Here is a 15,202-nt window from a genome sequence, read left to right as displayed (position 1 = left end):
AAGGTCCCTGGCTGTGCCAATGACATTCCTAAAATGAACATAAGCTCATCTGCATGCAAAGAAAAACATCTCTCTTCTAGATCCATTGAGGGATCTTGTCTCATTATTACCTTGCAAATGAAGTAAAATAAAATGCGTCCATAAATTTGGCCTGGGAGTGTATCTGCCAACAGCTTCCTTTCAGAGGACCAGGATATTGTCCCTGACAGAAGTCTGTGCAGAAGTGTTTGAAAATGCAGAAATGTGTTTCTGAATAGGGAAACACAGGAATTTAAATAAGACCCCCCCCCCCGCCCCCCCAAGGCTGTGTTTCAGATGGATTGCTTGAACCACGACTTCAAATGATTTAATACAATGGAGAAACAAAAGCACTACGTGAGCTGGGTCCAGTAAAGATTTACCAAGACGGAGAAACTGGTTTGTGCCTAGCCTGTCTCATTTGGTTATCAGGGAGCACTAAATACCAGCAATGTTACAACAAATGGAAGGAAACACTTCAAGGACACTGTAGGTTTTTTATGTTTCACCTTTCAGCTCTAGTCTGTTTGCTCTAGGAGCTTATTATGCTGTGGCCTTTCAGTGAGATTGACAGAGTTGGCGTTCTGGGATTCCTTTCATTTCATTTAATATCAGTGTCAGTTTGAAGAGAACTCCAAAGGGGTCTGACACTTCACCCCTTGGTCTCTGGCTGCCTTCAATACAGTCTCCCTAAGCAGAAAGAACGGCGTTCTTATGGATGGATCTGCACCCAGCTGTTGCTGTTACTGTGCTTCAGTACTTTTTACAGTGTCAGGGATTGATAGTCCCCCTGAAAATTAAATTTTTAAAGCCATCAGGACTCTGGCACAGCAGAGAGAAGGTCAAGTTATTGGCTGCTTGAAGAGGTTTCAGACAGGAATAAGGCACTGTGTTCACATTCATTCACACCAAAAAAAAAAGAATTGCTTGTCAGAAGAGTTCCTGCTTGTACTCTTAGGCAAGATCTCGGGGATCTGTGAAAACCGAACATGCTGGGTTCAAGGCTTTTGAAAAATGCTGTGTAAATGAAGAGTGCCCCAACCATGGTAGGCAATGTTTAATCTTACCGTGTCTACACAGATCTTCAGATGCAGGTTGTCTGCATCTGATGTGTATCTGCTCTTGAATTTGATTCCTTTATTCCCACTGTCTAATAGTTTCATGCACATTTTTCCCTCTGAAGTTGTGCTACATCTGCATTCCCAGTCTGTCAGATCCTCGTCGGCTGGTTTCTATAGCAGTGACGGGTATCTCATTAGTGTGATCATAAGCTCTTCATAGTCAGAGTTCAGCCTTAGAGTTCACAAGAGAAATCCTCTTGGGTAGAGCAGTCGAGCAACGTATTAGCAAAGTCTCGAATGGAAACAATGTAAAGTAAATAGGAGTAATCTTACCACTTCACTGAAAATGTGGATGGTTGTGCTTTAAGCATGAGTCTTGTATGTGAGTACATGAAGCAACCAGTTAGGTGAGTAATGGCAAATAGCATCATTCTTTACAGAAAATTGGGCTTTCAGGGGACCAATATTGAAGGAAAAGTAATAAAAGAGCTTAATGGTATCAAGTGGCCTTTGGTGACCTCTTTTAGCTGTTGTGAAAAAAAAATACTTCCTGCCATTGAAGCCTATAAAGGGAACAAATATGAAAAAACGAGTGCTGTGTCCCTGTGGTTTGCTTTTTATTGTCAGCAGCATTGATATGAATTAACTTTTTGTAAAGTCAGCCTAAAAGGCCCCCAGTGAAGCGTGGTGCTGATTCAAGGGACAACACCGGGATTAAAAGACTCTACTGGATATTTTCACCGTATGGTATAAGGATAAGTAAGCATTGAACTGAAATCCAAATGTTTTTTATTTTGATTTCCAAGATGGGAACAAGTGGTTAGATTCCCACTTCCATTGGAATGAGCTCTCCTTGCCTGCTGCGACTGCTTCCATTCTGTAAAATCAAGACTCACAGCAATGAGGTGCTTCTATGAAGTAATTTCATTCTAGTAACCATGTTCCATTCTTCATTTTACCAACCCTGGGGGCAGAGCAGAATCACAGATAATCCAAGTAGCTTTTCTCAGTCTATGATGAATGAAACCGATTTTTTCTGCAGGTAGGTTGTGATCCTGCTGACCTACAGAGTGGTCAGGCATTGTATCGCGATTCTCAGGCTAAAACAAAAGATAGCATTTAGTTCAAAGCTGAATATGCCATGTGTCTTGCAGGTTGCTCATGAAGGATTTATTCTGAACTGAAATGGTTTTGTTCGTAAGTCAGGTGTATGGTCAGGTTTCAGAAAGGAATTATTTTTTTTAAAAAAAACGAAAGGACTTGGATTTAATTATTAAACTGCAGGAATACCTGCTCACCTTGATGGCTGCAGAGCTCTATATCACAATGGTGCCCGTGTCGCATGCCTTTACTTAAATAGTAATTTAAACTTTCTACTTGTGTGCTGTGTAGTCTTGTCAATTATGAAGTGCCTTTGTGAGCGTAATTGTGTCTTGAATTTTTCCATTTAGATCTGCAATCGTTAATATTAGTTTCAGCTACAAATGTGAAAGGTTGCATAGTTTTGGTTCATTACAGATAAAAAAAACTGTACTTGTATTCACTGATGCAACATTTAATTTAGGTTTTCCTATAAATTATAAATTCTGTATGTCTGGTTTATTAGGCATCTCTGTCTCCCTTTTGAACACTCAACAAAACGGTTACTGGTCTGCAAAAACGTTTATGCTTTAATCCTCCCTTGGGAGAGGAGAGCTCTTATGTGCGTTTGCATTGGCTACATTGATGAATACTAAATTATAGCCTGATTAATGGTTCAGTGCTTTGATTACATAGCAGTGGCCCAGGGCTGATGGGGCTATTCCGTTTCCAATATTTTGACCTTTTTTTTTATTGTTTGACAAGCATTAGAACAAGATCATTGAATATACCCCCCCCCACCACCATTAGAAACGGGCAGTCTTGAATTCGCAAATCTTAACGCCCGTCATTTCCTCAAGGAAGATTTCCTTGTCGTATACGTACTGGTCATTCCTTCAGGGTGAGATGGTGTTATGCTTTTTAATGAGATGAATTGACAAGGATGCCTACATTAGCAGGCTTGGTGTAATTTGTGTCTGATGTAACAGTCCTGTTACACTCAGTACCTTCCTACTGTGTCCATGTCTGGTTCTTAGTTCAAGTTGACTCAGGACCCTGTACCACAGGCCTCCAGGTGCATGATAAATGGTAACAATCGCTGTGTGCCTGGTCCCAAACTCAGAGGATTTCAAGGGTTTGAAAACCAGGGGGAGTGGTGTCTCTGTGACAATCCCTATTGCACTGAGTGTTGGTGTCTTTCCTGGAGCACTGCCAGAGCCAGATCATACAGTATATGGAACCAGGCCTCTAATGGGTAACAGATAGCTTCTGCAAATTAATATGCATTTCGTCAAGTGGTGTGCAAAGGGAGAGTCTTGCATTTCTCTCAACAGGAACTTTGCCCTATTTTTTTTTAAATAAGTGACAAATCCAACCCCCTGCTTCCACAGAATGGCAAGCTGTGGGGCTGGCAGCATTAACCTCCTGTTGAGCACCAGGACTTCAAACAGCTGAAGTACAAGGAATCAAAAGAGCTGGCTGATTGGATGTCCAGCAGGCTTGATTGTTAGATCAGAACTAACAAGCTTGTTTTCCAAACCAAGGGATTGTTAGAAGGGGGGAAATACACTGATGTGAGAAATAGATTATTTTGTCTACTGTCAGGGCGACCACAGGGGCTTTTATTGAAAAAGAAAATAAAAAAAGTTTTTTTTTAAAAAGAGCCAAGAACAGAGAGTGACTGAAGTCTGATTCTTGACTTTTTTTGACAGACGTCTTCACTAGCTGTGGTGCATTACAGCTACACATGAAACTAGCTTTTGCAAACCAAGGGGGTTGATTAAAGCTGAACATGAAGGCTTTAGCATTGCTAAATGAAGACTGAGGATCTGAATATAGTGGTGTGAGGCCTCTTTCTTTCAATATATCGGAAAACTTGAACTTGATGGATTCATCAAAAGCATTGCTGTGTTCTTCTGGTACAGCTCCCATGCGTCATGTCCTGCAGATTATCAGCAGAAGCAAATGGGCACATCAAGTGCAGCATGAAGGTCACCTGTCTTAATTTCTAGATTGTCCTCATAGTGCTTCACTAATTGACAGTTTGTACCTGTGTAGCTTGCTCATTTCAGTAACTAACAGCGTGTTGCACCGGCGTTTTGTGTGTTTCAGAATGGGACAGATTATGGGTATCTCGTACGTCAGAACTCGGAGTTGCTCCGCGCGCTGGATGAGCTGGAGAAAACCTGTGCAAAACTACGGGAAGAAAACAGCCTATTGGTGAGTCTGTGAGGCGGCACAATTAAAACAAATGAAAGCTCGTGGGGTGCAAATCAATAACAAACCCTTTTAACACTTTTTCCCCCAAAAAACGAGAGAACAAACAACAAAGTGCAACAGACATTGGGGGAGGTCAACTTAATGGAGAGACGGGAAATAAAATGAATTGCAATTATGTATCACTTACTTTATCCACAACTCTAGTGCAGCATTCATCTAGGTTGCACAAGACACCCATTCTGCACAGCCCCTACTACATAGTAGATCAGGTACAGAGGTGAGAAATGAGATCACCTCTATAGTAATGTACTTAAGGCAGAGCTTTGGGTGGGCCAGGTTGTGCAAGCCCAGTGGACTTTAGCCCAGACATCAGAATATCAGAACCAGGGGCCAGGAGAGCAGAATCAGGGACATTAAAATAAGAACTTCCTTGGTATTTTCTTTCAGTGGTGATGACACTGCATGGGTAAAAGTAATATCAGCTCTCCATCTTTTGCTAGCGGTTCAGACTGCTTCTGGCCCCTTTCTGGTTAGTTAGAAGAAAAGTAACAAGCAAGCGCACATTGCCCCGAGGGAAGGGCTGGGGCAGCTCCTCGTCATCGGCGCTAACTGCCATTCCTCCTTCAGCGCAAAAGCAGCTCCCCGGAAACGGAAGAGAAGGTGAAGCGTCTGAAGAGGAAGAACGCGGAGCTGGCCGTCATCGCCAAGCGGCTGGAGGAGAGGGCTCGCAAGCTGCAGGAGGCCAACCTCAAAGTGGTACGCAAGCCCTGCATAGTTTCTACACAATGTTGACGTATCTTCAAGTATTAAATCCCTATTCACTTATACGTTCTGACCTATTCAAGTGAGTTAATACATTTTTTTACTTGCCCTCCCATCCACAGTGTACCCTGGCTCCTGCCTGTTGCTTGCTGGGATAGGCTCCAGCTCACCTGCAACCGGATAGTGGTTAGAAAATGGATGAATGAAATTATAGGGCCAACCTTAACTTGCAGAGGCGTTTAATCAGGTAACCCAATGAAAGTGCCTACATTCTAATTTTAACAGACCCCCATTCGTAGTTCCATCTGTTTGATTTTTACTTCCTCAACAGAAGCCTCTAATGGGCCAATTGAACAGCAGTAAAAATCAATGACTGGATTGGTCCTGTTCGACAGTCGGCCTGTGACAACTCCCATTGCTATGTGAAAGGCCTCAGTCCAGGCAGAAACTCTGTCAAGGTTAATGTTCTGCTGCGCGTGGGGACCAGGGGGTGCTTGCCGAGCTGGAGCAGCCTAGGCAGACGGCAGCAGCTGCCTGCAAACACAGTGGATCAGCTGAGGCCTATAAATACACCGCTCCTTTCACGACAAGAGAAGAGTGTGCCAGTGACACCACGTGGGGCATTAACCCCATCAGCCTCCCAGACACCCGTTTGTGTGAAAGCTCTATTCATCAAGACAGTTGTCAGAAATAAAAATATTTCCAGTGTGACTGGCTGTTTTTTTTTTTCCCCAGTGTCTTAATTCATGTTTGCTGATGTGCTTTGTAGCCATGTGGGACTGTTGACAGGAAGAAGCTATGAATAGCGAGAATTTCTAATTTTAATTTACCAGTTGTTCTTGGACTCTAAAGCAAAAGATGGAAATAATGATGTACTGTAGGTTGACCCAAATAAGTCACTGTCAGATCTTAGTAAGTAGAGCTTACTAACTGTGCATGTTGCAGCTCGCAGATTTACTATTATAATTTCTAATGATAAAAAAACAATTTTCTAATCAACATTTACTGTGCATCTTGAGAGAGTGAAAGAGGGTGAGTATTTCAGTGCGTTTGTGTTGTAATTGTGGTGTAAAATTCGGGGTTCCTAAATCCATGCCGGACATTACTTCACAAAATACGTTTTCACCTTTGAATCTGAAACCCCCGTCCAGTGTCTCTGGCTGAAATGTCTTTCTACGGCAGAGCCTGCACTGCTAACCCACAAGCTCTGCTCCTGACTGCAGGTGAACGCCCCGGCGCTGGTGAGGGGGGGAGGAGTGGAGCAGTACAAGAGGGCTTTTGCCCGGCAGCGTGCCCGGGACCTGGCGCAGCACGCAGACACCCTCCTCTCCAAGGACAAGGAGATCGCGGCGCTGCAGCAGGAGTGCAGGGCGCTGCAGGCTCGGCTCGGCCAGGGGAAGGTACAGTCGCTGCCTCCTCCTGTCCGCCTGTTCCTCCGCTCGTGTTGCTGCTGGGGGTGGACTTGTCCTGTCCTCCGACGCGGGCTGCAGCTCGGATAGGGAAAGGTTTCCACCGAGTTTAGGTCTGGGGGGAGTCTTAGGCCTTAGCTGGAAAAAGGTGGCTCCAGTACAGTGAGTGAACATTGCCGGGGTTTGTTTTTTTTTCAGATTTATCCACCCTTTCATTTTCAATAATTGCAGTGAGCTGGAGGCTAACCTGGCAGATAATGGGCACAGAGCAGAAGCACCCTGGAAACGGGCACTGGTCCAATCCTGGGAGCTAGTGTATGCACATCAATTAACTGAGACAGCGTGTTTCTGGAAGCTGGGAGGAAACCGAAGCATCTGGTGAAAAGCCATGTGGATATACAGACTCCTCATAGACGGTGCCCTAGGGCAGAATCAAACCCAGGAGCCCACGCCATGGGCTCCAGTCGAACACGTAGAGCAGTGCGGCAGCAGTGATGAATAATCTAAATTAGTGACCAGTTTAAACCAGCTGAGCTGCGATTCTGTCAGAGAGAAAATGGCTGTCCTTCTTGATGGAGCTCGGGTTGTCAGTAGCAAAACATAAACCTGGGCTGGAACATGGCAAAGGCCAAGAGATGTTAGAGGTTACGTTCGGCAGCCTGACCATGCGTATAGTTCGTTTAGTTTATGATAGTTGTTTCAGTTGATCTCAAAGTACATTACTCACTGATTCAGACCGTGGCTACTTTGATGGGTTGGGTATGTGTCCATGTGAGAACAAGGTGCAAAACAAAAGTACTGCATGTTCCTGGTGATGCCCCCAGTTACTAACTAGCCTAGCTTGCCCCCTGGTGTTCGCCTCTGACACTGCAGCATTAAATTCATAACCGCTCATACTGTATGATGCCAAGAAAAGGAAAACGAGGCTTTGTCTTCCATTAGCATTTGTTTCCTTAATGCTTAGCTGGGATTTTGTTTGATCTTCAGTGTTGGTATTAAAAGAACAGAAAATTGTTCCCAGAGGATATAATGACCAAGATGTTTCCAAACATTTTTGGAAACCAGATATTTCCCCTGTCAGTGTTCAGAATGTTCAAAGCCTGATTTTTGCTTTCAGCCTGCCGCATCGCACCACAGTGTGACCCAAAAAAACCTGACTATCTCCAAACGAAATTCTTAACTCTTGCATAAAAAATGCACTTGTTCCTTTTACGCTGAATTGCATTGATATCCTTAGCCCTCGTGTGGCTTTGAGAAAATGGATTTATGCCAGAATCCTTTGTTACATGATTGCAAGTAAAATCTTCCAGTAAATGTAAGACTAATCCAGTGATGGTTGAGTTAGCATCACATTTACAATTCTTGTCCCTTTTTCAAGAGCCTGTTGCTACTGTAGATGGAGAGTCTACTGTCTCTGAGCTCCGGGGCGTGCAGTTGATGTTTGGCTTGCTGCTTGCAATTATCAATCACGTTTTTGAGGGAGCTGGGTTATAGGGGATTTTGGACTCCAGGGGGTTTCATTCCCAGTACAAGCAAAACGTCTGTGCCTGCACGAGGTGAACTCAATGTCCTGAAGACCTCTCACCTGCAGCGTTTCTGGTGTTCTGGAAACTGCATCACTTGCCAATTCCCCTGAAGTGTTGTTTTCAAGAACTTTTAGAAACTTCTTATTTAGTGTGGTTTGAGTTTCTTTATAGATTAAAGATTTTTAAAGGGCTACTTTTCTATTTGATCATTTTCTGCAAATGTCCATTAATTTTATTTCTAGATAAATAAGCAGACTTTGCAAAAGTAAGGCACTTTTAACAAATAATTTCACTTTCAGCAATTCTATAATATATTCATTATAGAATTACAAAAGTACTCATTGAAGATGTTACTCATTTGTATTCCATTTTATTGCTTAATTAGTCATCGGTAATACACCTTTAATATCTACAGAATAAATATTATACAGTTAGGTGCCTTACTTACAATGATGAATTGTGCGCATTTGATATTTAAAAACTGAATCTACTGTTATAGGAAAGTGTCTTCTGCTGACTACAGAGATGTCTGCAGTTTCCATTCCAGAGTGATATTAAAAACTGTAAGGTTATACATACTCTGTCTCCACTAGGTGGCACAGAAGTGTGATTCTGTCAATAGTGTTCTAGTGTTTTCTGTGTTTGTGGCTTGTTTTTTTTACATTATAATACAGCTCTGATCCTCTAGGGGGTCTGTAGAGGTTCTTACATATCTAAACAGTGGTCCATTAAAATGTCTGAGGAAATTGAAGAAAATTCTAACAAAGGTCATGGGTTCCTCAGTTAGTTGTACTAATCCACCTGTCCATCACCAGAAGGTCACTTATTCCCAATAGCCTACCACAGAAGCACAGGGCACTAGGCAGCCTGGGTGAGACAGCAGTCCGTCCACACACACACACACACACACACACACACACACAAGGTGTTCAGAAACTGGAGCTCCTGTTGGGAAAACCACATGAACGGAAAAACACCACCCTGCCTCCACACAGGAGGTGTCCCTATCTGCCATCAAGCCAAAAGCCAAGAACTGGGAGGCAGCAGGTTTAACTGCTATGTCCTCTTGCGGTCCATTACACTGTACATGCGGTGCAATAATCTTCTTACCTGCTAATTTAGAACCATGAGTTTTAGAAACAACTTATAGTCCAGAACACACATTTCAAAATATCAATTAAAGCCAGCTTTTTCTAACATTGTCGTTGTCCTACTCATTTACAGGTATGTACATAGGACTTTTGTGTTTACCACTTTGGAACCATGTATTCCAGGCATGTATTCTTTTTTCCCCAGATTCAGATTCCAGATTAGTAAGAGTTTGGGAAATTTCGGTGTAATGCCAAGAAAGCAGATGACTTTTTCCACATTTGTCCAATACATTTGCACTAATAGGGCACGTTCAAGGAGAGAATGTTCCCATCTTCAGAGACAGAAAAAGCCTGATGGGTTTAATTTTCTCTCCAGTGGATGAAGTCCCCAAGACCCTTAACTGAGAAGCCCACTAATATGACAGTGGGAGCAAAGCTCACATACTTAAAGCCTGAACGAGAGGTTTCTAACAATGCAAACAATAGGGGTGACAGTGGACATTCCTGACAAGTACTAAGTGGAAACTGAGACAAATGTAATAGTGTTTAGTCTGGACTTCGTTTTGAGATGCTGTTGTATAAAATGTAAATCATATGAATCCAAGAATGACCAAAACCACACTGTTTGAGAACAATCCAAATACAGTTCTTTTTGAAACAGTCTGTATCTAAAGGGAATATTGCCAAAGAAAGGCTTTTGGTGAAGCACATGGTAATGCACTAAGGTTCCTGTGTGTTATCACACACAGGAGCAAACTCAGCTGATTGTGATATACTGTATTAGGTGGCTGCTGTGCATTTCTACCCTATTTGAAAGACCTTTTCTGCAAAGATGGTCATTGTTGATGTTAACCTGTCATAAGAAGGAATGTTAAAGCTGAGAAAGAGCCCATGGCATCCGACACCACAGTATATACAGTAATTGAGATCTGTATTTCAGATGGGTTTTCAACCCAAAGGAAGTGTGTACTTCCGATCATGAAATCTGGCACCAGATTTGGTCCCAGGATTTGTTGCCTACTGTAAAGCAGAATTGGTAAGATGTAATGCACAAGAAATTGTAAGGAAGACTAAAAGAGTTTTTGTCAACTCTGTAGATGCTGATCTATTGGAAAATAGTTAACTGCCAAGTTCAAGTTAACTGCCAGCTGTAATGTACAGGAACAAGTATGTTATTCATGAGTGACTTGACTGCCTTACAGACCTTAATATCTACATTGTGATCAGATTTAAGGAAATCTAATAATTAAAACACATTTTAATTAAGTTTTCTTTCAGGTACCATGATTGTAACTGCCTGTTCTGCTCAGGTTTCAGTGCCAGAAATTTAAAATCCATTAATATGGTTACTGTAATAATAAATATCTTCCTTTGATGAATAATATATGTATTCCTGCTGAGGTTCAGTTGTCAAAGAGATACAGTATATCTTGATTTGCAAATAGTTTGACAATAACAATCAATTAATAAACTAGCATATCAAAATAACTGACCTGATTTTTTAAATAAATATTTGCAATGCTTTTATACTATAGATATTCAGGGGGATATTAAGGTTTAATATCAATAGCTGTCTACTGCATTTGTTATCTACAGATAAGTGGAGGATTCTGTCAGCAAGTGGGCTGCAAAGGAACAAGTAGTGGTTAATTCTATGCTCTAAAAATGAAGAAAAAACACTATTTGACTGTTGGCTTTAGGCTACACCTGGTGAAGTCTCAACAGCAGAAACTGTTTTCTTGTCTTTATGTCTACTTTTAGAATTAATAGAATTAGCCTCTTCCTGTTCCTTTAGCCCCAAATTATATACAATGTGGTAATGGGGAGATTAATTGCAGTGATTAAAGCAAGACAATGGGAAAATTGTTTGATTATTTTCATTCTGTTTTTCTATGCTGGATTATATCGACATCTTAAAGCTGGCAGGCGGAATAACAGTTGGGGAGAAAAACAGGTTGTGAAAAATGCACAGGCCCCTGTCAAAGATTGATGCCTATTATGGATTTCTGATCTTGTGAGTGCCACAGGCCTTTATTATAATGGCTCATCTTTGTCAAACCTGCTGGTTTGTTTTTAATGTGCACCACATTGTGATCGCAGACAACTAATTGCACGAGTGCATTAATTTTTAACCATGAGCGGAAGGCACTTTTAATGACGCAACAGAGCTGGAAGGGAGGCTTCAATAAACCCTGATGTCAATGAGCAATAGCTTTCAGATGCAGATCATCAGGAGCAGGAGAGCAAAAAATACACGAAGGGAGACAAAAGCCGGGGATGGTAGGTGTCTTCACTGCTCCAAAATGTAAAACGGGACTGTGAGACAACCTCTCCTCAGTGCTGGGATGGTTTTGTGCGTGGGCAGCTTCACAGTCTTGGAGTGCTGGTACTGTACGTCAGAACACGCATACAGAAAATACAGTATTTTTCTCGCATTCTGCAGGGGTCTCCTGGCCTGCTGGCAACCAGCGAGTTTGAGACACTGCTGCGCGAGTCCCAAAAAGAAGTGCTGCGATTACAGAGACAGCTCTCCGTGTCATCGGCGAAAGAGCCTGCTTCTGGGACTGGCCAGGAGAAGGTAATTAATAGGCACTGAGCTTTTACACCCGGATTCAGAGTCCAGCCTCACTTTTCTAAGAGAAAGACTTAGTAATGCTGTATTTCTAAGTTTTTATGGAAGTGGGTTTTAGGGCTCAACTAGTAACACTGAAACATTAGACTGAGCAAAATGTCAAAGCCCTGTTTTGTAGTCTTTTGTAGAGCTTTAAGCAAAACGCATTTGTATATGAATTGTCTTGTCAGCTGGTTTGCAGCACATCTGCAGTGTACAGGAGAGAACCGTAGAAGCTGGGGTTTCCGAACATACACTGTATTGGAAATGGGCCATGTTTTATGTGTTGACAGGTGTTCTGCAAAATGCCATAGGGTTGTGCAAGTCACTGGAATCATGGAATCATCTTGCATGGGCATCAACAGTCTATATTGGAGTGTGACTTTGTGATCAGTTGTTAAAATCAGCTTTCTCATTTTCAGAATGTTTTTACAAAGTTTGGTTGGTCACACATGCATATATGTATATGCATCTGTGAGCACTTAAATGCATCAATATTCATATTATACAAACCATCTGTTGAAGAAATTGTATTAATAAAATACCGTAATATCCTAAATCCTTATGAATATGAAGAGCATATACAGAATGGATTCATCCCTCTATAGGTTTACACTCTGTACAGTGTCTACCCTCTGATTTTCTCTCATATGTCTACACTCGTGCTGCAATAGCCTGGTTTACCTGAACCAATTACTTCTTATGCACCTCAGCAGGAAGCTCAGTGAACAGATTTCAAGGAAGCTCGTCTGTGCTGGAGGAGCACAGCACTCCAGCGTGTGGAGTGACAAGCGTGAAAATGAGCACTGCAGGACTCGACAGTACCTGTCTCAGAGAGGAGAAGGCCCACACACAGCAGCAACAGGCAGTCCAGAGCTCACTCTTTACATTCCTTTCTTTTGCGATCCCTCCATTTCAAACACCAGCCTTCCCCCCCCCACCAACCCCAACACCACAACCCCTCCGCCAAAAAATATTCGTGAGAAGATGTGATCCAAATTGCGAGCAATGATGATACCTGATAAGTCGTAATATGGATTTAGGATCATACCAGAGTGTTTTTTTCTTCAAGGAAGAAAGCTGTCTTTTTTTTTTTGTTGGTATTCATCTAATTTTTGTGGAAGTCCTCTGCGAAAAACCTCTGGCACCCGTAACAAAAAGTGGCATTTGTTGTATTGCTTAGTGTTTCGTGTTCATCTCTAATTTTCTAAACCAAAACATGCAGTAAAGGGACGAGTTGTGTGCATGTTAATCCCCTCTGACAGGAGAATGGTATAGCCCAGTAAATCCTCTCTCTGTTGCCGTGGCAGCGAGGAGGAGGTTTTGGCTGGTAGGTAAGACATCAGCAGCACCTAAGACTTTTCTAGCTCTCCTAGAAGGGATAATTGGAGGCAGAGGGGGAAAACCTTCAAATTAAAAGAGATCACAGGAAAAAGGGGTAGGTGTTTATTTTCATGTGGGCTTCTGTGTTTGTGTGGTGGAGTTGCTGTTGTCGTCACTGTCGGATCCCTTTAAGAGAAGTGTATTCTGCGTGTGCAAATCTTCTTAGTGAGAAATTAAAGCCTGTAAAGGCTAGTTAAAATGGAACATTCAGGAATCTGAATGCACTGTAAAGTTATGACATGCAAAATCCTGGTGGAAAGATCGTCTGTAACTGTGCCCATGGTGCCATTTCAGCCTGCATGCTTTTTATATGAGCTTACTTCCTGTTCATTAGCACTCCCTACTGATTGTCAATGACTTGGTCATTAACGTGGTTTTATTACAATTAGATTGCTTTGCAGTAATCAAAAATCAAAGAGCAGCCAGTGTTCCAAATTCCATGTGCTGAGCACGTTTCGCAGTCTTTAAAGACAAAGCAATTTGCTGATGTACAGTATGCAGATGAAATATAAAGAACTTTTTGTAACTGCACAAGGCAGCACTTGACATGCCAACTGTTTATAACAAGTGTGTGCTGCACTGAACTTGATATTAAATGTTTCCAGGATCAGCGTGTTCATTTGCATTAGGCATCATGCAGATATTCCAGTTCAGTACGTTTAAAAAGTGATCAGGTTACCAATTTTGCCATTCCTTTGGGAATGCTGAAATGTGCATATGGTACAATTTCTTTTATTGAAGTTGTGTTTGAACCAAAGAAGTGTTAACCAACAAATGCAACATACCATTACTGGTAGTCCTAACTAGCACTGTCTAGGCCTTGCTCCTGCTACAGAGGTGGGTACCAGCCCATTGCACCAGGAATGTAAAACATAGTCTGCAGTGCACATAGCATGAAGCCATTGAGGTACCTGCTTGTGAACTGGGGGAGTCTGTCTTGCTTAAGGAGGTCAGCCAGGGACACAACAGGTTTTGCGTTTTAACACAATACCATAACATTTTCTTCACTGGGCTAGGGCTTTTATTCTCCTCCCATATTTCCTTATTGAACTGTAGGCCTATTTTTGAACCAGCTGTTAATTAACTCTTAATCATGTCTACCTCCTTTACATCAGAATACATGTATCGATTAGAATACAGATATAGAATATATACTGTATATGAATATAGATTAGAGCATATTCAGTATGTGTGTAAAATGTTGTTATACCTGATTTGAGTTGCCTAGAATAGACTATTAACTCAAAAATGCTATAGATGCAAGTTCTGTATCTGATATCAGTGTATGTGTATATATCAGATTCTGAAACAGGTCATCACTACTCATTTAAATGAAATCCCAGATAGCAATGAGGGAGATTTCTCTTTTCTCCTCTGCTTGATTCTGTGCAGCTTTGTGACCTCTGTAGCATTTAAATCAGTCATTCTCATTTGTAGCATTAAGTGTTTTATCCTGTTACTGGGTCACGAGATAGAGGCACGAGGTGGAAGTTCCTATGAAAGCATTAGAGGACACGTTAAAATAGATTTCCCTTTCTGCACTAGACAGCTTGGCTATATTAATAGACACAGCTGTGTCTTCTCTGTGCTTTCACATTTCAGACATCTGGCCTTCACAACTCTGTACTCACAGGAGGTTTAGACAACTGTATCAGTTTGGTCTTGAACAGTGGAGATTGAGGGGACTTAAGTGAGGAATTAAGAATTCTGGAAGGTGTAAAGACAATCAGTGGAGTACATGAAGCCAAGCAGTGAAGGGATCTGAGAATATGCTGTTTATTCTGTGAAATGCTGAAACAGGCGACACGCTTACTCTGCGAGGGGTTCTGGGTAACTACAATGAAGCACCCTGTTATTGTTGTTGAAGACCACCTCAAAAACAATTCAATCAGGTTGTTAGATCGGATGAATAACCCACTAACAGGTAAACAAACTTGATGGACTGAATGCTTTCCTATTTCAGAGGAACAAGTAATAGGTTTATTCCATGCTGAAAAAAAGAAGAAAGAGAACACAACGTTTCGGTCGTGGAGCCTTCTTC

General features: G+C 41.9%; 1 protein-coding gene across 12 annotated transcripts in view; it reads left to right on the top strand.

Annotated features, from left to right (window-relative positions):
• tspoap1 (TSPO associated protein 1) overlaps positions 1-15,202 on the top strand; it is a 93,127-nt gene that overhangs the window by 46,711 nt on the left and 31,214 nt on the right. For 11 of the 12 annotated variants that reach the window (XM_088616545.1, XM_088616544.1, XM_088616542.1 and 8 more), the window contains 4 exons: positions 4,272-4,379; positions 5,007-5,135; positions 6,365-6,541; positions 11,611-11,745. In XM_088616545.1, coding sequence (XP_088472671.1) covers positions 4,272-4,379; positions 5,007-5,135; positions 6,365-6,541; positions 11,611-11,745 — 549 coding nt within the window. The remainder of the gene's footprint in view (positions 1-4,271; positions 4,380-5,006; positions 5,136-6,364; positions 6,542-11,610; positions 11,746-15,202) is intronic. The other variant, XM_088616549.1, reaches the window with a different exon arrangement.

This window comes from Lepisosteus platostomus, chromosome 22 (genome assembly GCF_059453375.1).
Source record: "Lepisosteus platostomus isolate fLepPlt1 chromosome 22, fLepPlt1.hap1, whole genome shotgun sequence".
In the NCBI taxonomy this organism is placed as follows: domain Eukaryota; kingdom Metazoa; phylum Chordata; class Actinopteri; order Semionotiformes; family Lepisosteidae; genus Lepisosteus; species Lepisosteus platostomus.
Note: the sequence above shows the minus strand (reverse complement) of the source record. Positions and strands in the feature narration are given on the sequence as shown.